This window comes from Vipera ursinii (assembly GCF_947247035.1).
Source record: "Vipera ursinii genome assembly, chromosome: 1".
Lineage (NCBI taxonomy): Eukaryota > Metazoa > Chordata > Lepidosauria > Squamata > Viperidae > Vipera > Vipera ursinii.
The window spans coordinates 86444743-86467352 of NC_139512.1; the positions used below are offsets into that span (position 1 = coordinate 86444743).

Sequence of the window (22610 nt, forward strand, 5' to 3'; positions counted from 1 at the left end):
AATACTGTGAGCAAAGCCTCCTGGCCCAGGAACAGGCACAACTGGCATACAAAATGGATTTGCACAAAGATCCACTAGCCACAGCTGCCATCTGCTCTTTGAACAGGAGCTCTGAGTCCTGGAAGGTCCCAAATTGCATAAAAATTCCAAAGGTGGAAAATTTCCAGATCCAGGAAGCCCCAAACCCAAAGCCATTCCATGCCAGAGCTGAGTCACAGACTTCCCCATCCAGAGTCTCACAATCTCCAGAAACTGAGGAAGCACCTTGAAAGCATTGTTTGTCCAGCTAGGGGTTGACCTATATAACTATATTTTATGTATAATTATAAATTATCTGCATATCTTTCTTAGTGGTTCCTTGTAGATATTAAATAGGGTGAGGAGAGAGACACTTCACAAAGAAAGGGCCTAGGGCTCCATCTCTCCCCCCTTCCAATAATACCAAGTGAAACCAGTGTGGAAAGAAGAAGAACACTGAACAAGTTAAAAACACTGTTCCCCGCTCCTTTCCCCCAAACGTGGCCCAGAAGGATATTGAAATCTGCTGAGAGACCAAAGGTCATCTACAAGTTTGATCAATGCTGTCCGAGTGGCCTTCAAAGCTTCCTCCAGCAAGCTCTGAAACTGAGCATTTGCTACCTTCTCATCAACCTTCCCTTAAAAAAGGTTAAAAATCAGGCAACATTATCCCAAAGGAGACGCCGTATGTATCCCACAGCTCACAAACCTTTACGGAGACATCTGCTATAAAGACGAGGAAGCAAAGCAGTTCAATGCTTTCAGTCAGGCCACAAGGAGGCTTCCAAGCTTCTGAGCGATATCGAACATCTGATGTGACGGTAAGCGAAGAAGGTGTTTCAATGAAAGCAAGAGCCAGGATTAGCGTAATGGTGAGAATCAAAATCCTTTAAAGAGAAAACACATATGTGGCAATTAGGGGGGGGGGGGCAGGGGGGAAGGAAGGAGAAGCCAAAAGTTCATTTTCCAAAATATTCCACGTCATAAAGGAATATGTGTATTCTGAAACGTTGTTTGGTGGCAAAATATAATTCGGTCGGCAAAAGCCTCACCACGTTTTATAAAGACAGGAGCCTAGCCAGTCCTTGCTCAGCTGCCTGGGGCAACAGATCACTTTGCCTCTGAAGATGCCAGCTAGGATTGCTAGCAAAGCATCAGGAAATCTACAGTTTCAACCTACCGTTTGGACCATTAACCCGGCAGCTCCACTCTGCCCTCACAGAAACTGCTCACGTTTTTAAAAAGTCCTTGAAGGAGAAGCGATTAGCAAAAACACTAAAATACTGAAAACTGGAAGCAGCAGTAAGGACTTGTGGGATTAGAAAAAGCAGCGGACCTTCTCAGAGAAACAGAGCAGCGTGCGGGGGGGGGGGGGGAATTCTCACCATTGGCAAACTTCTGAATAATACCACCGATAAAGCCACAAGGAGTTAGAGTCCACACGATGATTTATAGAACGATACTAAAGAGGTGAAAGACAGAGAGGTGATTCAAGCATCTCTTTTAATTTGCTCTTCAAGTATGGAAGTCAAAGTTTATAGGTAAATAATAAACACCATCAAGGAAACATCTATTAATGACTAGGCAAATTTGGGCCAAAGTAGATATTCTATAAACATGAGACATACAGTTATGTATCAGTTTTGTTTTAGTTCATTTCAGATAGAGCTTGGTTTTTTTACATGTTTACAGAATATTTTTCACAGTCCACAGTTTCTGTGAGTTTCATTTATTTATTAAATCTATTCGCAGCCCAACTCTTATCGAAACAGGGTCCTTCTGTCAGCCGAATGGCATCTCTGCCACAATGTTCTCATATATAATTTTTTGAAAAGCCCCTGAAGGCAGGGAAAGTCCAACTGACTGATTGGAAGCCCATTCAATAAAAGACCCTCTGCTAACTAGCAATGTCATGACCATTGCTATGCCATGAAAACTATGCCATCACTCCGGATAGTTCTCATTTTGTGACTGTTCAAAGTTACAACAACACGGGGAAAAGTGACTTACAATAGGCCCATGCCATTTATGACAGTTATAAGTAACATCCTCACAGTCACGTGATCAAACTTCGGGCACTTTTCAACTGGCATGAGTTTATGATGTTTACAGCATCCTGGGGTCATGTGACTGCCATTTGTGACCTTCCCAGTCAGCTCCAAAAAGCAAAGACAATGGGGGGGAACCAAATTCACTTAATGACCAGATGGTTCACTTAAACAACTGCAGTGATTCGCTGAACAACCGTGATAAAGTTGAAAAATCAAGTGTGACTCACTTAGTGTGACTTGCTTAGCAACAGAAATGCTCTTCCCAATTGTGGTCATAAGTATTGTTCAAAGATGTAAAAAACACAACCTCCACATGCTATTTTTAAAAAAAAACATTCCGAATGATCTGACTTATAATCACAAACTTTAGTATAAATCAACATCTCAGCAGGAAAGAAGAGTACTGGAGCTTCTAATGACAGCCCTTTAATTAAAAAAAAAAAAGCACACTTGGACCAAACTTTTACCTGAATTGCATCTTCAATGAATACTACAGCTTGGTTGAAGTAGAGTTCAGGGTCATCAGTGACTGCAAGATTCAAAAACACAATGGTTATAAAATGGTTATAAAATGGTATCCTTTTGTTTTTTTGGGAGTGTTCAAACATATTAGCTAACATGCCTTAATGATTCAAAGCTATTTCAAGGAACAATTTAAAAAATGAAGAAGAGAAACTCCACACCCTTCTGTTGACTGACATCAAGAAAAAGACAAAGAAATTGGATGTTGTTTAAGTTACCTTAACAAATGAGTCTTTTATGACATATATCAACAATTTTTCTGAAAACTATAAGAAAAATCTTATCTTTCCAGTGTATTTCTCAAGCTAGAGGAGGGCCGATACATAAGCCAGAGACATATCTTACTTCAGTTTTAAATGCTACCCTCTGCGAAACTTCCATTTCTCTTTCACGCACACACATCTACACTGCATTTCTCTCTCTTTTGAAGCCAGCCCCCAATTCCAATAAGTATTACAATAACATTAAATATGGTAAGAATTACTGAAATAATATGCACAGGGAGCTGTGCGTTTGCTAATATATCAGGCAGCAGACTTATACTTCTCCCCAGCCAACCCATTACACAAGGAAGAGCAGAAATATACTTGTCAGAGTGCCAGGCCATCAATAGCCATCAATAGCCATATAGATATAAACAATATCTATATAATATGCAAAAGAGACAATCGACAAGCCAAAAAGGAACAAAAAGACCAAAACACCTCCCCACCAGCAATCAGCAGCCAGGTTTAATTAATTTTAATTTAATTTTAATTTAATTTTAATTTTATTAAATTTATATACTGCCCTTTCCCGAAGGACTCAGGGCGGTTTACAGGGTATTTAAAATCAAACAGTACAAAATACAAAAGTTAAAAAAACAATTAAAAAAGATTAAATTATCCCTTAACTAAAAACCTCAGTTAAAAATTCTCAGCCTGGGCCGGAGAGCTCAAAGAGCCAGGTCTTCAGGTCCCGGCGGAATGAACGAAGGTCAGGGGCGGTCCTCAGCTCCACGGGCAGCTGGTTCCAGAGGGCAGGCGCACCCACAGAGAAGGCCCTCCCCCTGGGTGTTATCCGCCGGCAATCTTTTACCGGCGGCACCCTGAGGAGACCCTCCCTGTGCGAGCACACTGGACGAAGGGAGTTTGATGCTGGCAGGAGGTGTTCCCTCAGATGAGCATAGATTAACTCCAAGATGAACATCAGACCAACAATCAAATAAACAATACCCCAGTCAAGGAATTGTCAAACAAGCCCATTAAGCAGCCCAACCAAAGAAACTCTAAGACCATCCCCACCAGCCCTAACAGGTAAATGCCTAGAATATAAACTGAGAACAAAGCCCACTCCCTACCAGCACTGATGGTGTTACCTAGTTTGGGTAATGAAACGTCTGCAAAAAACCCCCAACCAAACTCAGAAAATTTCAAGCGCGCCTACAATCTTATGATGTTTTTTTAAAAAAAAAGTCGAAACAAAAGCACTTTCCCAGAGAAAGGATTCTTTATAGTTCCAAAATCTTATATCAAATGGATCCTTAGCTTTTTAAAACCAAAAAGAGCAGGCAAACCAAGGGCAAGGAAGAAATGGCAGACTGAAGATAGTTCTGGGAAAAGTGGATAACAGATAACCACAGAGGAATGAAGAGCTGGCAAGTGGACTCGCTCTTTCATAATTTCTTTCCAGTGGAGGAGAGGACACATGAGCAGCAGTTTCTGGCAGATTAAAACTCTAGGTCACGGGTTGGCAACCTGAAACACTCAAAGAACCACTTGGACCCGTTTCCCCCACAAAAGAAATACTGGGAGCCGCAAAACGTGCACGCGTGCCCACCCGCGCGGAACAGGGAGCTTCACTGAAGAGTTTAATTAAAAACAAATAGAGGCTGCTGTGCATGAGTTCTCTCTCTCCCTCCCTGCTGCGTGCGGGGAAAACCCAGCACTGAGGACTAATTATTTACCTCTTCTGGGCGATGGGAGAGGAGCGGGCCGATCACCTTTGCAGCAGCCGGGACTCCAGTGCGCCCGGGAAAGGGACTTCCTGGATGCGCTTGTCCCAGGGGGCAGGGCGCCCGGGTGCAGGGCCAATCAGGAGGGAGACAGAAAGAGAGAAGAGCAAGTGCCTCTTTCTGTCTCTGTAAGTGGCAGAGGAAGGGACGGGGTGGCTCAGTGGGTTAGGACGCTGAGCTTGTCGATCAGAAGGTCAGCAGTTTGGCGGGTCGAATCCCAAGTGCCGCAGAACAGAGTGAGCGCCTGTTACTCGTCCCAGCTTCTGCCAACCTAGCAGTTCAAAAGCACGTAAAAATGCAAGTAGAAAAATAGGGACCACTACGGTGGGAAGGTAACAGCATTCCGTGCACCTTTGGCGTCTAGTCATGCTGGCCACATGACCACGGAGACGTCCTAGGACAAGCGCTGGCTCTTCGGCTTTGAAACGGAGATGAGCACCGACCCCTAGAGTTGGAAACGACTAGCACGCATGTGCGGGGGAACCTTTACCTTTACTTTAAGTGGCGGAGGAGGACTGGAGCTGCAGGAGAAGGCTGAAAGAGCCGCATGCCGACCCGTGCACTAGGTGATGAAGGACTAACCACGTTATTCAAACAGCAGTTTGATTGTTATACCACACAAGTCCTAAACTACCGGTAGTTAAAGAGAGCCCATTCAAACAAGTGAGTCTAAAAAACATACTTGTTCATTTATTTACTGGGGGAAATGCTCCAAAGCTACAGATTTGTGAACAGCAAAAGTATGTGAAAACTAAGATCAGTAGTTCTCCACCACGTTTGGGAGCAATAACTGCAATTAAACATGTCCTATAACTACTGGTCACTTCCATAGGATTAAGGTGAAGATTTCAACTTGGCCATTTCAAACATTAACATTTTTTCCACTTTAGCCATTCTTTGGTTGTATGACTTTTGTGTTTAGTATGGTTGTCTTGCTGCATGACCCACTTTCTCTTGAGCTCCGGTTCGCAATATACTGATGATTTCCTACAGAGTTGAACCCCATTCTGGTCCAGAAGCAGCAATGTGGACCAAACCATAATATTGCCACCATCATCTTTTACAGACAGGATAAGATTCTTAGGCTGGAATGCAGATTTTTCATTCAAGCCAAAAAGCCATATTATGATCTCACCCACCTACAAAACATTCTTCCAATAGACTTCTGGCTTATCCATCTGGTCTTTTGCAAACTGTAGATGGGCATAAGTTGTTTTTTTTTTTTTTGAGAGAGAGACAGAGAGTCCTAGCTTTTTCCTTGCAACCTTAACAAGCACACCATTATTGTTCGGCATTTTCCTGATGGTGGTTTCATGAACACTGACATTTGCCAATGCAAGAGAGGCCTTTAGTTCCTTGGTGTGATCTTGGTTAGCCAACTACTCCTGGGGAGGGTAACAATAGTGTTGAATTTGTACACAATCTGCCTAGCAGCGGGCTGGTGGAGTCCAAACTCTTTGGAAATAGTTTTGCAATCTTTTCCAGCTGAGCATCCACAACTGTTCCTCAGAGATCCTCAAAAAAATTCTCTCTTGTTCAAGCCATGGCATACTTCCACATACCTGCATTATGAAGATCAGGCTTTAATAACGAATACTCAGAATTCTATTCTTTAAATAAGGCAGGACATCCCACACTCACAACCGATTATAATCCAACTGATTGAAACATCTGACTCTAATTTCCGATTCAAATGTACCAATTATCCTAGCGGGTCACACCCTCTTGCCTTTCACATTTATTTGTTTTCTTCAATGGAATAAATGAACAATGTTTTTTTACGCATATACTTAATTAGATTCTCTTTATCTAGTTTTAGGATTTGTATGGAGAACAGACCATGTTTTATAGGTCATATACAGTATATGCAGAAGTACTGAAAATTCAAATGGATTCTCAAACTTTTAAGCACCACCATAGTGAGTGAGCAAAAGAAAATGCAGCTTTTTCTGCAGTACTGCACACTGACCAGTCTTTCTCAGCAGATTTAGTTAGCATCAACCACAATATTCAACATTTAGATAATACATTAAGGCCCTTGGAATTCCGAAGAAGTTTAATGGCACCAAATGTTGACAGCTTTAGTTAACTTTTTCTGGTTAGATTTGCTGATGTTATTATCCAACTGATGTATTGTGTATGAATAATCTTGTATGACTTTTTCTGTGTAAATTACTTTGTTGTTTGGGAAACCATGTATTTCGAAGAAGCAATTGAAGCAGTGAAAGAATTAATAGTTACGGTAATTAATCTCCTGAAAGCAAACTTTGCTGAGCCCAAAAGGGAAAAAAAGGATAAGGAAAGACCAGATTTGATTTAGCAAGAAGAGAAATACTTGGGACGACTTATAGATATCATGAGAATACTACAATACAACTTTTCTAGCTAGAATAATTGAACTGCAAAAATCCAGATGATCACTAGATAGAAGCAAAGAATTAGAGTTCAGTATTCCTTTGCTGCCATCTAGAGGTCAATTGGTTTTTTTCTGATTAGATAGGGTAGCAGGTTGCTCCATAATTTGAGAATTATGGGGCAAATAGATGATTTATACAATACATTTTGCATTCTTGATAAACACAGTTACTTTATAAAAACTGATGCTGAGATGTGTATAAAGAACTTATTCAACTAGCTGTCAATCAGATTAAATTAAATTTGGCCCATCGTTATAGCCTATATAAATGTACATCTAGCTTGAACTTTTACGTGCAGAGTAGTGCGCACTTGTACACACAAGCAATTCCTATTAGGTTCCACATGGTTATTCCCTTAAGAAAAGTGCTTAGGAATGTAGCCTAATATATTTTGGAATTGTTTCAAAACCGCCTTGTGCAGGAAATATTATCAGATGGTTTACTGCTGACTTTTACAAATTCAAAGGATTCAAATGAAAGAAGCATCATTTGGAACAGAATATTGCAACAAATTACATGTCACTTCCCACTGTCCCTTTGTCCTCTGTACATCAGTACATCCAGCCCCAACAACGGTTTATTGATAGCTACATAATTAAGATAAGTAGAGAAGGGAAACACAAATTGGTAAATCAGTAGGGAATCACCACAAGAGACCAGAAATATCACTCCGCTAAAGTATTAAGCAAGACCATTTCAAATGGTAGAGACAATTCCAGGAAATACCTATTATGGAATGCTGAGAATAAAACATCTAAAGAGACACAGCTGAGCTCGTCTCACTATAACTCACTATTTATGAATTAATGTAAGTCATAAACATATAAATATATTCTTAAAAATTTATTCCAAGTCCTAGAGGCAGGATGCATCCAAAGGGAAAGAAAATCAATACAACAGACCTTTGTTTATCAAATTGTAAGGGGGGGGGAAATGGCAGGTAGGGAAAGACCCTGGTCCTCTCCGAAAAATAAATCATCAACAAGGGGTAAACAATAGATGTAGCAATATACAAAAAGCTCTCTGCCTAACTGTGTGGCAAAGCTTTAATTCGTTCCTGTTTTACAAGGAAATTGATAGGTACGTAAACCAGGAAAGGAAGGAATGGCTGGGACTTGTTTCATCTTGTAAAATCATGGGAGACTTTACTCCATGCTAAGCTGGCCTATCCCAATTGAATACATTCAACATCTTTTTCCATACAGTAACTGCTTCCAACTATTCAAATGTTCTGTTAGGAAATGTTTTTTGAATGTTCAGTTGGAATTTGCTTTCCTGAAACATAAATCCCTAAGTCTATATCCTGTTGTCTTTGATAACCCACTTCAATGCTAGAGGAGTGTTGTCATAATAAGGCATTTACTCTTCCCTTCTCAAAACTAAATACAGGTAGTTCTCAACTTACAACCACAATTGCTTGTGGTTGCTTAAGAGAGACAGTTGTTAAGTGAGCTCTGCCCCATTTTACAACTTTTCTTGCCACATTTGTTAAGTGAATTGCTGCAGTTAGGTTAGTAACAACAGGTCAAGTGAATCTGGCTTCTCCATTGAAAGTTTGTTAGAAGGTCACAAAAGGGGACCGCATGACCCCAGCATATTGCAACCGTCATAAATATGAGTCAGTTGCCCAACGTACGAATTTTGATCGTGTGACAAATGAAGATGCTGCAATTGTCCTAATTGTGAGTCACTTTTTTCAGTGCCGTTGTTAACTTCGAATGGCCACTAAAATAAACTGTTGTTAAGTCAAGAACTACCTATATTGCCCACTCTTTCAATCACAGGATTTAATGTCTATACAAGAACAAGCTTAACGTCCCTGATAACCACGATGAGGTGGTCACTGACCTCGAGCCAGACATCCTAGAATGTGAAGTGAAGTGGGCCTTAGAAAAGCTGAGCAACAACAAAGCTAGTGGAGGTGACAGTATTCCAGCTGAGCTATTCAAAATCTTAAAAGGCGATGCAATAAAAGTGCTACATTCAATTTGCCAGCAAATTTAGAAAACTCAACAGTGGCCACAAGATTGGAAAAGATCAGTTTGCATTCCAATTCCAAAGAAAGGCAGTGCCAAAAAATGTTCAAACTATCGCACCATTGCACTCATTTCTCATGCTAGTAAAGTTATGCTTAAAATCCTACAAGCTAGACTCCAGCAGTGTGTGGATCGAGAACTACCAGAAGTACAGGCAGGATTTCAAAGAAGCAGAGGAACTAGAGATCAAATTGCCAACATACGCTGGATCATGGAGAAAGCTAGGGAGTTCCAGAAAAAACATCTACTTCTGCTTCATTGACTATGCTAAAGCCTTTGATTGTGTGGATCACAACAAACTGTGGCAAGTTCTTAAAGAGATGGGAGTACCAGACCATCTTATTTGTCTCTTGACAAACCTATATGTGGGCCAAGAAGCAACAGTGAGAACTGGACACGGAACCACTCATTGGTTCAAAATTGGGAAAGGAGTCCGGCAAGGCTGTATACTGTCGCCCTGCCTGTTTAACTTATATGCAGAGCACATCATGACAAAGGCAGGGCTAAATGAATCAAAAATTGGAATTAAGATTGCCAGGAGAAATATCAACAACCTAAGTTATGCTGATGACACCACTCTAATGGCAGAAAGTGAAGAAGAACTAAAGAGCCCCTTGTTGCATGTGAAGAAGGAGAGTGCAAAAGTTGGCTTGAAACTTAACATTAAGAAAACCAAGATCATGGCATCCAGCCCTCTCAATTCCTGGCAAATAGATGGGGAAGAAATGGAGGTAGTGACAGATTTTATTTTCCTGGGCTTCAAGATCACTGCAGATGGGGACTGTAGCCAAGAAATTAAAAGACACTTGCTCCTGGGAGGAAAGCCATGGCAAATCTAGACAGCACACTAAAAAGCAGAGACATCACCCTGTCAACAAAAGTGCGTATAGTCAAGGCTATGGTCTTCCCAGTTGCAATGTATGGCAGTGAAAGCTGGACCATAAGAAAGGCTGAGCGCCAAAGAATTGAGGCCTTTGAACTATGGTGCTGGAGAAGACTCCTGCGAGTTCCTTGGACTGCAAGGCGATCAAACCGGTCAGTCCTAGAGGAGATCAACCCTGACTGCTCTTTAGAAGGCCAGATCATGAAGTTGAAACTCAAATACTTTGGCCACCTAATGAGCAGGAAGGACTCACTGGAGAAGAGCCTAATGCTGGGAAAGATTGAGGGCAAGAGAAGAAAGGGATGACAGAGAATGAGGTGGCTGGATGGAGTCACTGAAGCAGTAGGTGTGAGCTTAAATGGACTCCAGAAGATGGTAGAGGACAGGAAGGCCTGGAGGAGCGTTGTCCATGGGGTCGTGATGGGTCAGACACGACTTCGCAGCTAACAACAACAACAATTAACCTCATTGCCTTTCTGAATCTGATCCACCTTCTTTGAATCCTTAAAAGGAAGTGGATCCAGCCACCACAAACCAATTTGGTTTGAAAACAATTCCTGTGGTTGCAGTTAAAAGCTGCATGTCTTTTGAATGTTTGAATAGCCACATCAAGAGTCTAACTTGCAGTCATTTTGCACTCAACTACCATACCATTCATACACTGTGAACAATCCAGGCGTTCTGATTCTATTCACAGGTATTTTACTTTATTATCTTAAGTAAAGAATTTTACGTTTGTCGTTTATAATTCTATTGTTTTTAAGCTCACTTCTCTAATCTAGGAGCTTCATTTTGCATCATGTTTCTGATACTAATTTTCCACATTTCTGTAAAGAATTTTATCCACTCAGTCACTATTCAATTAATATTTTAAAATAACATTTTATTTATTTATTTATTTTATTATTTTAAGTACAAAGCTGTTCTAAGTAGAAATGCTACAAGCATCAGCCAAGCAGTCTTTTGCAAGCTACAGCCTTACTGCTGAACAATTGTCAAACTAGTTTTTTTTTGTTTTTTGAAAATTTTATTAAATATACATTTAAAAACAAAAGTGGACATGATTCAACTTCCCTAGCTACAACACTACTATTAGTATTATCTTATGTTACAGAAAGAAATAACAAAAACCTAAAATACAATCTATAACAGGACAGAGTATAAAAAACTGTACATATAAGATCTGTCGGGTTTTTTAGTAAACTGTCATTCAGTCCTCAGCGTTATATTTATGTATCTTTCGGTTATGTCCATTATATAGATGCTAATAAAAAATCCTTACATTATCAACCAAACAATGTTCATCTCAGCGTTCCTCCTTAACTCTAACCAATTGTACAAATTTTGCCAAATTTCATAATAACTCCGTTTCGTTCTTATTTTTGATCTCTAGGGTTAACCTGTCCATTTCAGCGCAGGATAAAATTTTATCTATTATTTCTTCTTCAGTGGGTGTTTCCTTTCTTTTCCATTTTTGGGCATATGCCAGTCTTGCTGAGGTTAAGATATATACTAATAAGTAGAGAGATGCTTTACTGAGATTATCGTTAATAATCCCTAATAAAAAGATTTCTGGTTTTAAATCTGGGGTTCCCTTTAAAAATGGGATTTCCCAGTGAAATTTTCTTATCCCCCTCTCAGGTTATAATATTGCCTCTGCAAGTATTCAAGCCATGGAATATGTCACAGGATGTGATGAGTATAATCTGAAGAAGCAGACTGCCGTGTGAAATTCTCCAGTTCAGTTTCAGGTGGCTACACTCTCCATTCTCCTATTCCTCCTGTACTTTATTGCCTCCCAACCAACAAATGAGACCACTGAGCATTTTCAATCTTGAGTTCCACTTGTGGGGATTTTTTCTTTCTTTCGCATTCCTACAAACGGAAACCTCATTTTGTAATATTAAACATTTTGAGGATCCCTACCTTTCGCCACCAAAATAGATCTTAGCTGATGCCTCCCTCTTGTGCATGAAGAATGAGGTCCTGTTCACAAAAACAACGCAATAAGAGACATAGAGGATTCGATCGAAGGAACCAGATTTTAATCTCAAGTCACAGCAGGTCCAAAGCATCTAGGACAGTGTTTCTCAACCTTGACATGTGAACTCCCAAAACTGCCCAGACAGGCTGAGAAATACTGTGATGCAGAGCATAACATTACTCCATGTGACTGCAGCTATTGTTTCACTGCAACTTGGGAAATTGCTCTGTTTCCTGGTTCCATCTCTACAGCTAACAGCAACCTTAACTTCATGACATTCCAAGCCACTGTTTCTAAGTTTGAATGTTCACCCAAAGCACAAGCAGTAGAAATTGACGGCAGTCTTTCCCAATCTTTCTCATTCTTCGTATTAACTGGGTTAGAAATCTCCTCACTACAAGCTACAGAAGTCACCGTTGGGAGGGTCCAATACATCCAAAGGGCAACAAGATGCCCAAAGTTATTCTACCATTGCTGCTCTTTTTTTTTTCAAAAATACCTAACCTTTTTTCAGAGTAGAGGTAGTCCTCGACTTTACTACCATAATTGAGTCCAACATTTCTGTGATTCAGCAAGACAGTTAAGTGAGTTTTGCCCCATTTTATCACCTTTCTTGCCATCGTCCTTAAGTGAATCACTGCAGTTGTTAAGTTAGTAAAACGGTTGTTAAGTGAATCTGGCTTCCCCACTGACTTTAATTGTCAGAAGGTTGCAAAAGAGGATCACGTGACTCCAGGATGTCGCAACTATCATAAATATGAATCAGTTGCCAAGCATCCGAATTTTGATCACAGGGCCATGGAGATGCTGCAACACTCATATAAATGTGAAAAACGGTCATCAATTTTTCAGTGCCATTGTAAATTCAAAGAGTCACTGAAGAAATGGTTGTGAGTCAAGGACTATCTGTAAAGCTGGTGATGACCTATAAAGCCCTAAATGGCATGGGTCCAGATTACTTACGGGAGCACCTGCTGCCGGCGTCAACTTCCCTTCGTCCAGTGCGCTCCCACAGAGAGGGCCTCCTCAGGGTGCCGTCGGTCAGAGAGTGTCGGCTGGTGGCCCCCAGGGGGAGAGCATTCTCTGTGGGCACACCAGCCCTTTGGAATCAATTACCGGTTGAGCTCCGGATGGCTCCTGACCTTCGCTCTTTCCGCCGTGACCTGAAAACTCACCTATTTGAACAAGCCGGCCTGGCCTGATGGGTTTGGGGTATTTTAATTGTAATTTTAATTAACTTTTAATTGTAATTGGGCTATTCTATTTAATTCTCATTTTAACTTTTATATATTGTATTTTTATTGCATCTTATTGCCCTGTACACCGCCCTGAGTCCTTCGGGAGAAGGGCGGTATATGTGTGTGTGTATATATAGCTCTTATACCTTCAATTCTACGTGGGGAAAAACCCGAATGACCAAAGATCTACATACAAACACCCGCGAAAACTTCAGAAAACATATAGATAGATAGATAGATAGATAGATAGATAGATAGATAGATAGATAGATAGATAGATAGATGGATGGATGGATGGATGGATGGATGGATGGAAGGAAGGAAGGAAGGAAGGAAGGAAGGAAGGAAGGAAGGAAGGAAGACAGGGCCCTGCCATAACCCAACTGAGTCCACTAGAGATTATGCCACGTTTTAACAGGGGGACTGCTACATCAACCAGTAAAACAGTTGTTCCCAAATAGCAGCTGGTTTCAAAACTTGAGCATGCATCTTCTGCCCTGTATAAACTGCCATGCCCAGATGTCTTAGTGGTGATGATTCATGTCCTCAGAAAGGAAATGAGAGGCTGTGTCCACAGAATACATTAAGCCACAATTTATCTGACCCCAAGTGGTTGCACCCAAGCAAATGCTCCCTTACAAAGTGGCTGGGCTCATCCCAGAGGCTTAAACTCAGAACGTATCACCTAATGGCTCTAGGCATTGTATAAACTTGGCACTCTGTTCTGAGGCACTTACTGTTATAACTGTTCCACTGCAGAGCCTAAACTGGATCTCTGTGATCCACTCCAGGACCAACAGAGACGCCGAAGCTCTGAACACCGCTGATCATATAATTACGAGGACAGATCCAAACTTAGTTGGCAGTGGGTCTGCAAAGCACAGTCTTTCCTCTCCATGGGCCAAGCCCAATCTCCCTACAGGAACTTGGAACCCGGCAACCGATATCCCAGCCACGATTTTAAGAATCCGTTCTTAAACGGATCGAAAGCCTCGGGAGCTCTCATTCTGATCAAGCCCCGGCTTGGGATAGCGGCGACGGAGGTCTGAGTTTTCCTTCGCCAACCCTCCTCGGCCTGCGTGCCGCGTCCAATTCCTCCCAGGTACCGAGAACCAGCCCAACAGGCACTCCCAATAGTCCCGGGTCTCACCAGGCCCGCCAGAACGTGGGGAGGCGGCCACGGACACGCAGCAGTGTCCATCATCCTCCAGGTCTCCGCGCTCCGTGCCCGAGTAGAGCCGGCGACGCTCGGCGGCCCCTGGCAGCGGAGGCGGCAACAAGGGCTCTTTTTCCAGGCTGCTTCCCTGCTCCATGAATCACAACGGAATCAGCGTACTAGGCAGAAACGGCGCCTGCAGCTGCTCATCTCAGAAAAGGCGGCCTGGCCTCTGAGCTTCCGCTCTCGCTTGTGAGAAGCAAAAAAACACACAACAAAAAACAAAAAAATGGCACAGCTCCGCCCCGCTACACGTGATCGGGGCGGGGGGGGGGAGGGAGAATAGAGCTTTCGGAGCGGTCTTCTGCTTGCGCGACCGCGAGTTGCGGGTTGAGGTTGCTGGTCGTCGGTGGCGTGGTTGACTGTTCGCTGGGAACCGTCTCTTTATTTATTTTTATATTTTTTTATTTTAACCCCATTTATATCCCGCCCTTCTCCGAAGACTCAGGGCGGCTTACAATTTAAGCACAAACCAATGTGCTTAGCAATAGCCTTCATTCTATGTATATGCCTGCTTATTAGGGCTTTCACACACACCCCAAGCGGCATTATTACAAAGTCAGCTTGTTGCCCCCAACAATTTGGGTCCTCGGAAGGATGGAAGGCTGAGTCAACCTTGAGCCTGGTGGGATGCGAACCTGCACTAATTGCAGGCAGCTGGTGTTCCTTAAGGAAGCATTAGCCCACTGCTCCACCAAGGCTCCCCTTTCCCCAGCCTCAAAAAGGGGCAGGAGGCCGAGAAATCCTTCCCGGTGCAACAAGAGAATTAAATGGGACTTTTTAAAAAAATGAACCTCGTCTCTTCCCCGCAGCGCTCTGTTCATGGTCGGGTTCCCGAACGGGACGCAGATTTATTTAAGCCAGGGTGTAGAACTGGCAGTTACGGGTAGGTAGGAGGGCTGCCTGAGTCCTGGTTCTCGCTCCTTGCCTTGAATTGTTTTGCATTCTCTTCAGAATACAAGGAAAGGGCGGAACAAGAGTGTTTTATTTCAATTATTGATTTAAAGAGTAGAATTACTGAACATACAATAGAGAGAATGTTATTTTTTTAAGTTTTATTTTAATTCCGTTTATATCCCGCCCTTCTCCGAAGACTCAGGGCGGCTTACAAGCTTAGCAGTAGCCTTCATTCTATGTATATGCCTGCTTATTAGGGCTTTCACACACACCCCAAGCGGCATTATTACAAAGTCAGCTTAATTGCCCCCAACAATCTGGGTCCTCATTTTACCTACCTCGGAAGGATGGAAGGCTGAGTCAACCTTGAGCCTGGTGGGACTCGAACCTGCACTCATTGCAGGCAGCTGGTGTTACTTAAGGAGGCATTAGCCCACTGCTCCACCAAGGCTCATATCAAGGCTCATGTTATGTATCGTGGGGGGTGGAGGGGGATCGACACATCAGGCGACACATCGACCAGCTCAGAGGAAGGGCCCCTGAGTGCACCACCCTCGCCCAACCTGATAACCACACCCCAGAAGAGACCAGACCAACTGGAAACCGTACAGACCCCGAACAAGTGGAGGATGGCCTCCTTCAGCCGGCCCTGCGGCAGCATCAGGGCATCGGCGGCGGTGGGGATCCGGTGGCCGGACCCAACCCAGCTCAGGAGCACCGTGAGCCAGACGACCAGGCCCAAGGAGAAGCCCCACTCAGACAATCCACCAGACCCCCCATAGGACACCAGCGTACCTAGTGGACTATGTGTGCAAGTGACCCATCAACCTCGCTGTAATTGTATATAAACATTGCAGATAGTTGTGTTATGTTGCATAGTTGTGAAGGAGGCTCTTCTCTAAGGGGGGAGGGGTGTTATGTATCCAGGTGCAGGTCACCTGCATAACAGCAGCCACTAGGGGGCGTTGGCCTGGACGGTTTGACGGGAAAACCTAGTTTCGGCGGGAAACCTAGGGCCAACCCCATTGGCTGGCTACCTACCTGGCCAGGTATATAAGGAGGCCAGGTAGCCCTTGTTCACCAGTATGGACCCCTTCAGTAAAGAGCTGAACCTGTACTCCGGCTGGCGTCTCTTCCTTGCGTTGGACCCACTACATTACAGAGAACATAGAATAACAAGAGTTGGAAGGGACCTCGGACTTCTTCTAGTCCAACACCTGTTTGAACAGGAGACCACGGGTAGGCAACCGTGGCTCTTTTATGACTCATGGATTTCAACTCCCGGAATTCCCGAGTCAGCAATTCTGGGAGTTTAAGTCCACGAGTCATAAAAGAGCCGAGGTTGTCTACCCCTGCCCTATACCATTTCAGACAAATGGCTGTCCAGGCTCTTCTTAAAAGCCTCCAGTGATGAAACACCACACAACTTCTGAGGGCATGCCCTTCCACTGGTTAATTGTTCCCCTTTGGGAAATTTCTTCTTAGTTTTAGGTTGCTTCTTTCCTTGTTCCATCCATTGTTTCTTGTCTTTTGGTGCTTTTAAAAATAGGTTGACCACCCCCTCTTCTTTGTGGCAGCCCCTCAGATTTTGAAGCAGCTGCTATCATCTTGTCCTTCTTTTCATTAGACTAGACCAGGGGTAGGCAACCTTGGCTCTTTTATGACTCATGGACTTCAACTCCCAGAATTCCTGAGCCAGCTATTCTGGCTCAGGAAATCTGGGAGTTGAAGTCCATGAGTCATAAAAGAGCCAAGGTTGCCTACCCCTGGACTAGACATACCCAATTCCTGCAACCGTTCTTCATATGCTTATGTTCCCCTAATCATCTTTGTCGCCCTTCTTTGCACTCCTTCCAGAATCTCAATTCTGATTATTTCTTAGTCACACGGGGCAATTTTTTCAATATTTCTTTTTTTAAATCTGATTTGCACAGTGAATTCTATTAGCGATGCATGGGTTGCAGAGACTGGTTCATTTTTTCCCCCAAGTACTCTTCGTCACAACATGGAAAAATATCGATAAATATTGTCACAATATGGATAAACATATCAGAACAATGAATATAGATGTTATCACTTTTGTAGCAGACATGTTCTCTACATTTAAATCCTTCTTTAACCTCAGTGGGTTAGGACGTTGAGCTTGTCGATCAGAAGATCGGCAGTTTGGCGGGTCGAATCCTGACTACCGCGTAACAGAGTGAGCGCCTGTTACTCGTCCCAGCTTCTGCCAACCTAGCAGTTTGAAAGCATGTAAAAATGCAAGTAGAAAAATAGGGACCACTACGGTGGGAAGGTAACAGTGTTCCATGCGTCTTTGGCGTCTAGTCATGCCGGCCACATGACCACGGAGACGTCCTCAGACAAGCGCTGGCTCTTCGGCTTTAAAACGGAGATGAGCATCGGCCCCTAGAGTTGGAAATGACTAGCACGCATGTGCGGGGAAACCTTTACCTTTTACCTTAACCTTTACTCTCCAGATTTTTTAGATTGCAACTGCCAAAATTTCCACTCAATGCCATCATACCAAATTGAAGAAGTAAAACCAAGGTTATCAAAATACGTTTGTTTTAAGATGAGTACGAGCCCTTCAATATTCAGCAAGAAACAGTAGGATTTCTACTTCTGCTCAGGCAGTTTATAATAGCAAGTGTTGTACGGATTGTTAAAAATCAGTACATGACAACAGAGATTATGTGAATCTTTCAGAGAAATCTGCAGGATTAGTCTTCCACAGCAAAACCAGCAAAGAATGCTAAAGGCTAGGACATTTATGTGTGTCTTGGTTTGGTCATCCTTATACATGTGTAAGCTAAGAAAAAATCCTTTGGTAAACATCTGGGTGCTGCTTTATCTGAGAGAACTGAGAGGCTGATAGGTATCTTGACAGATAAGAAGGATAAAGGGTTCTCTAGTACCAAGTAATGGCAAGCAATTAATCCAACATGCAGAAATCAATGTTCTTTCTTTATCTTGAAGTCCCAAAGTAAAGAAACAATCATGGCTGTATTAAAGAAAATAACTGTGAGCACACACAAACGTGGGCATAGGCTGTAACCACATGACAAAAACAGCAAACTAACTACATTTTAGCCTCGTATTATGTAGACCCACCAAGGGACGCGGTGGCTCAGTGGGTTAGGAAACTAAGCTTGTTGATTAGAAAGTCGGCAGTTTGGCGGGTCGAATCCCAAGTGCCGCATAACTGAGTGAGTGCCTGTTACTCGTCCCAGCTTCTGCCAACCTAGCAGTTCGAAAGCACGTAAAAATGCAAGTAGAAAAATAGGGACCACTACGGTGGGAAGGTAACAGCTTTCCGTGTGCCTTTGGCGTCTAGTCATGCCGGCCACATGACCACGGAGACGTCCTCGGACAAGGACTGGCTCTTCGGCTTTGAAACGGGGAAATGACTAGCACGCATGTGTGGGGAAACCTTTACCTTTACCTATGTAGACCCACCCAATGTGATCAGTTTATGATTTGACCTATTATACAAAACCAGAAAACTGGGTTGAGTAAACCACAATTCACCATGACTAATCATATTATGCAAACATTACAGACTCAGGCTAGTTCTTCCTTGAAGACTCTTAAGAGTTGCCAGCCAAAAGAGATTCTGCAACTCTTCAGTCTTCTTCCTTAACATAAGAAAAACTATGGAAAATCCGAAATGGAGATACTATCATGGATAAATGAGGCAAAATTATTACATAATACAAGACTAAATCTGGGAGCATCAATGAAGATTCTCAAATCCATTCAGGATCCCCACTGTCATGAGAAGTAAAGTGGTCGTTACTTTTTTTTCCAAAGTGCTCTGCTGACAAATCCCACTTCAAACATTGCTTCTCACTCCAAAGCCAATGTTCTTAAACAAAGGAAATGGCTGAAGCAGGATCAGGTTTTAATTGCTCAGTATTCAAAAGTAAGTAAAATCAAAGGTAATCAAGTAAACATTTTTTGAAAATAACTAGAATCAAGGTAAGAGCTGAACATATAAGATCTGTCTACATAACTATTCAGTGATTTAGCATATTGATTTAAGCAAACCTCACGTTTTATGATTTCTATCCAAAATTCCTGAAGGTCTTTTGCAACATGTCATATGCCCATAGTTTGCAACATAAAAATCAGCAGACCTGAGAACGGTTTAAATTATCTTGTGCTTAGGCTGCAATCTTCTATTTACCTACTAAGAAATAAGAACAATGAACACAATAGCTCTGTCTATATAGACATACAGAGAATCGGGTTTACCAGCTGTTTTTGGACAATTATTATATAAAGCAATTTACTTAAATGTAGTAGAAACAAAATATCAATTGCAGCTGATATTTTTAATTTTTTTTCAAATAGTTTATTTCTTAATTTGTGCAATTGTGATACTGTTCATGTTCTGGAAAGTCAAAGCATTGCACAACGTTTCAGTCATGGTCCCATAGTTTTTCGTCAATGGACAGACTTGGAATTTCTCAAAATGGATGCTGTGATTACTGAACCTAGCCAGTTAACTAAAGAAAAATCTTAGATGATGTGTTCAATCATAATCAGTACATGTTAAAGCTTTTATAAATAGCATGAAGATGTATTCCACCAGAGATCACCACAAGTAAAAGCCACCTCTACCAGCATAGGATCACACTATTGCAGAATTAAATCATTATTTTACAAGTGAAGTCAAATCAACAAAGCTTATAAGAGAAACACCCCCACCCCAAATCTTGATGAAGTGGTATATTTTTAGGTCAACTCAAAGTTATACATATAGAAGTTTGTGAATGTCTATAACCAACACATAAAGAAAACATGAGACAATTTTTATATGATAAAATATGAATAAAAAAATCAAACATCTCTTACAAACAACCCAGTTTTTCAGCAATTAATTAGAACAGGTTTTTGTTGTTTTTAATCTGTTTAGTTTTAAAGTTTTCTTATGGTTTTTGTTTGTAGTTTTGATCTCATTATTAACAGACCAGCAATACCATAGCTGCACCTTGAAATAAAAAAGAAATTTTAAAGTTCTACATGTTCCATTTGTATTTTACATGTTTGTTTTAATAGTATATATTATTACAATTACATCTATTCTTTTTAATGATCTAAGCTGTTTTAGGAATGAGTGGCAGGACCAATCATGTAAATATTTTAATAATTTGATGTTACTGGCTTTGCAACATAATAGTGTCAGCAACATGGTCATAATACCCCTAAGCTGTTGGTTTTCAGGGCTAAGTCAGGCAGTGGGAGTTAACACCAAAATACAGATCAGCAAGTGTCTGTATTAGCTTATTAGATGCTCTCCTGGTGGATAGAGAAATCTCTGGGAACCAAACTAAGCCACCTGATGGTTCACTAAATAGCGCAACATCTATCAAAAAAAATTAATCAGAGATTACAAATGTTGTGGTTACTGATATCTTACCTCAACCTAACACAGTAGGAGATGGCAACCTTCCAGAATTATATTTTAAAAACTCACCCACCAATCCTGAAAACTTAATTATTAGATATCACATAGCATATAACAGCCCGTGCTAAAAACAGAACCCAGAAATTCCTGATTAGATCACTCTGATGTTAACAGGATTGTGTTTATATTTAAATGTATGCTTTCTTACTGTGATTAGCCAGGCCCCTAATGTAATGTATATAAACACACATGTAGAAAGGTTATTAACAAGTTATAATCGTTTTATACTATGAGGTAAACACCACTGACAGGAGAACACGCGGGAACTTTGACAGCTGTCAAAGTTCCCCGCCAGAGCGCAGGCGCAGCCATTTGACAGCTCGCGGCTGTCAAAACACAGAAGCCGACTCACCACGCGGAGAGAAGAGCTGTCAAGACGCGACGGCGGTGATTGGACCAACAAGACGCGGCGCCAAAAGAAACGAACCTGATTGGACTACACTGACAGCCGCCGGCTATAAAAGCCGGACAAGTTGTACTGTTCTTGCCTTGCTCCTAAATAAATCCTAGTTGGTTAACCTGTTGTCCAGAGTGGTCCTTCAGCCACTTCACCTAATCTGCTGCCCAAATCAGAATTAACCTTATGTAAATAACAGATGAATAATAGAAGAGCCAGTTATATTCACTAAAAAGTAAATTTACTGCACAATAAAGTGGCAGAGAGCCATTTTCATACTGACCAGAGCTAATGACTGTAACATTTATGATTTTGCTTCGTTAACAAAAAAAATACATGCAGTCTGTTCATTAGAGCAAATATTTTTTTCCACACAAAAAGTTGAATTGCTATGACTGGTGTCGGATCAAATTAATTATTCCAATTTATTCTAACATCTAAAACTCCCAACACACCAAATAATCATGTTCTTAAAATTGCCACCATAGAACCAGAGCAATGGAATTGACGTACATAATTTAGCCGTCAATCCAATGCATGCTTTTCCAATAGAATGTCTCAGTGGGACCTACTTTTGAGTATGTAACCAACTAGTTTTTCGGCAGTTGACCATGGTTGTTAAACTCTAGTGTGTGGTCTCTATAATTATTTGTAGTTATCTATTAAAACATTGGTTTATGCTCATTAATCTAGGAACGTATACTAATGAAAGTTGTGGGATGGCTAATGACAATATTATCTAACCAACTAGCTTACAAGGCTGTTCATGTATTGAGTTTATCTGCCTGTGTGGACAAGATTGGATTTTCCCCTTTCTTTGCCATTTCCGAGATTTGCTCTTAACTATTAAACAACTTGAGGAATACATAAAGAAGACAACAAAGGAAACTCATCACTCCGTAAATGCAAGAATTCTTATGTGACACACGGTATGTAACCAAAGTTCAACTTTGTTGGATTATATATTTTAGAAAATTTCTGACAAGAAAACAGCTTATCTTCAGATTTTAATGAACATAGTTTCTAAAATCACAGTTTGAAACAAATACATTAGGATTACTCAAAACATTCTGGATGAACATCTTTGATTTTAAAGTTGTAACAATTGTGTCATTTGTATTGATTGTTTAAAGAAGACGAACACTATTAATATTTAAATAATCTTCATTCTTTGATCATTATTATTCAATTTTACAAAATCATTCAAAGCAGCAAGACAGATAGATCAAATTCAATCTTTGATCTGAAGTTTCTAGTCCATCACTTTCTTAGCTTCTAGTTTAGAAACCTGTAAATTAGAAAGCACAGATTTTCCTTTTGACTAAAATGCTATGTTACACACACATTTTTATCAGAACCCCACCACTACGCTGTATTTTCTAAGCAAAAGTAGATGTGATGAACTAATTTCAACAAGTGCTAAACTATTCTATTCCAAATTGCACCTTTCCTAATATGCTTTGACAAGCAGCAGAACCTACTGGG

The 22610-nt window shown here is 41.4% G+C and overlaps 2 protein-coding genes across 4 annotated transcripts in view; both read right to left on the reverse strand.

Annotated features, from left to right (window-relative positions):
• TPCN2 (two pore segment channel 2) overlaps window positions 1–14862 on the reverse strand; it is a 104408-nt gene extending 89546 nt beyond the window's left edge. For both annotated transcript variants that reach the window (XM_083348363.1, XM_083348362.1), the window contains exons 1-4: window positions 14293–14862; window positions 2537–2598; window positions 1404–1480; window positions 728–905 (exon numbers count right to left, since the gene is read on the reverse strand). In XM_083348363.1, the coding sequence (XP_083204489.1) occupies window positions 728–905; window positions 1404–1480; window positions 2537–2598; window positions 14293–14455 (480 nt within the window). In that variant the 5' untranslated portion in view covers window positions 14456–14862. The remainder of the gene's footprint in view (window positions 1–727; window positions 906–1403; window positions 1481–2536; window positions 2599–14292) is intronic.
• Window positions 14863–22057: 7195 nt separating this feature from the next.
• NADSYN1 (NAD synthetase 1) overlaps window positions 22058–22610 on the reverse strand; it is a 40265-nt gene continuing 39712 nt past the window's right edge. For both annotated transcript variants that reach the window (XM_083355256.1, XM_083355255.1), the window contains one exon: window positions 22058–22413. In XM_083355256.1, coding sequence (XP_083211382.1) covers window positions 22378–22413 — 36 coding nt within the window. In that variant the 3' untranslated portion in view covers window positions 22058–22377. The remainder of the gene's footprint in view (window positions 22414–22610) is intronic.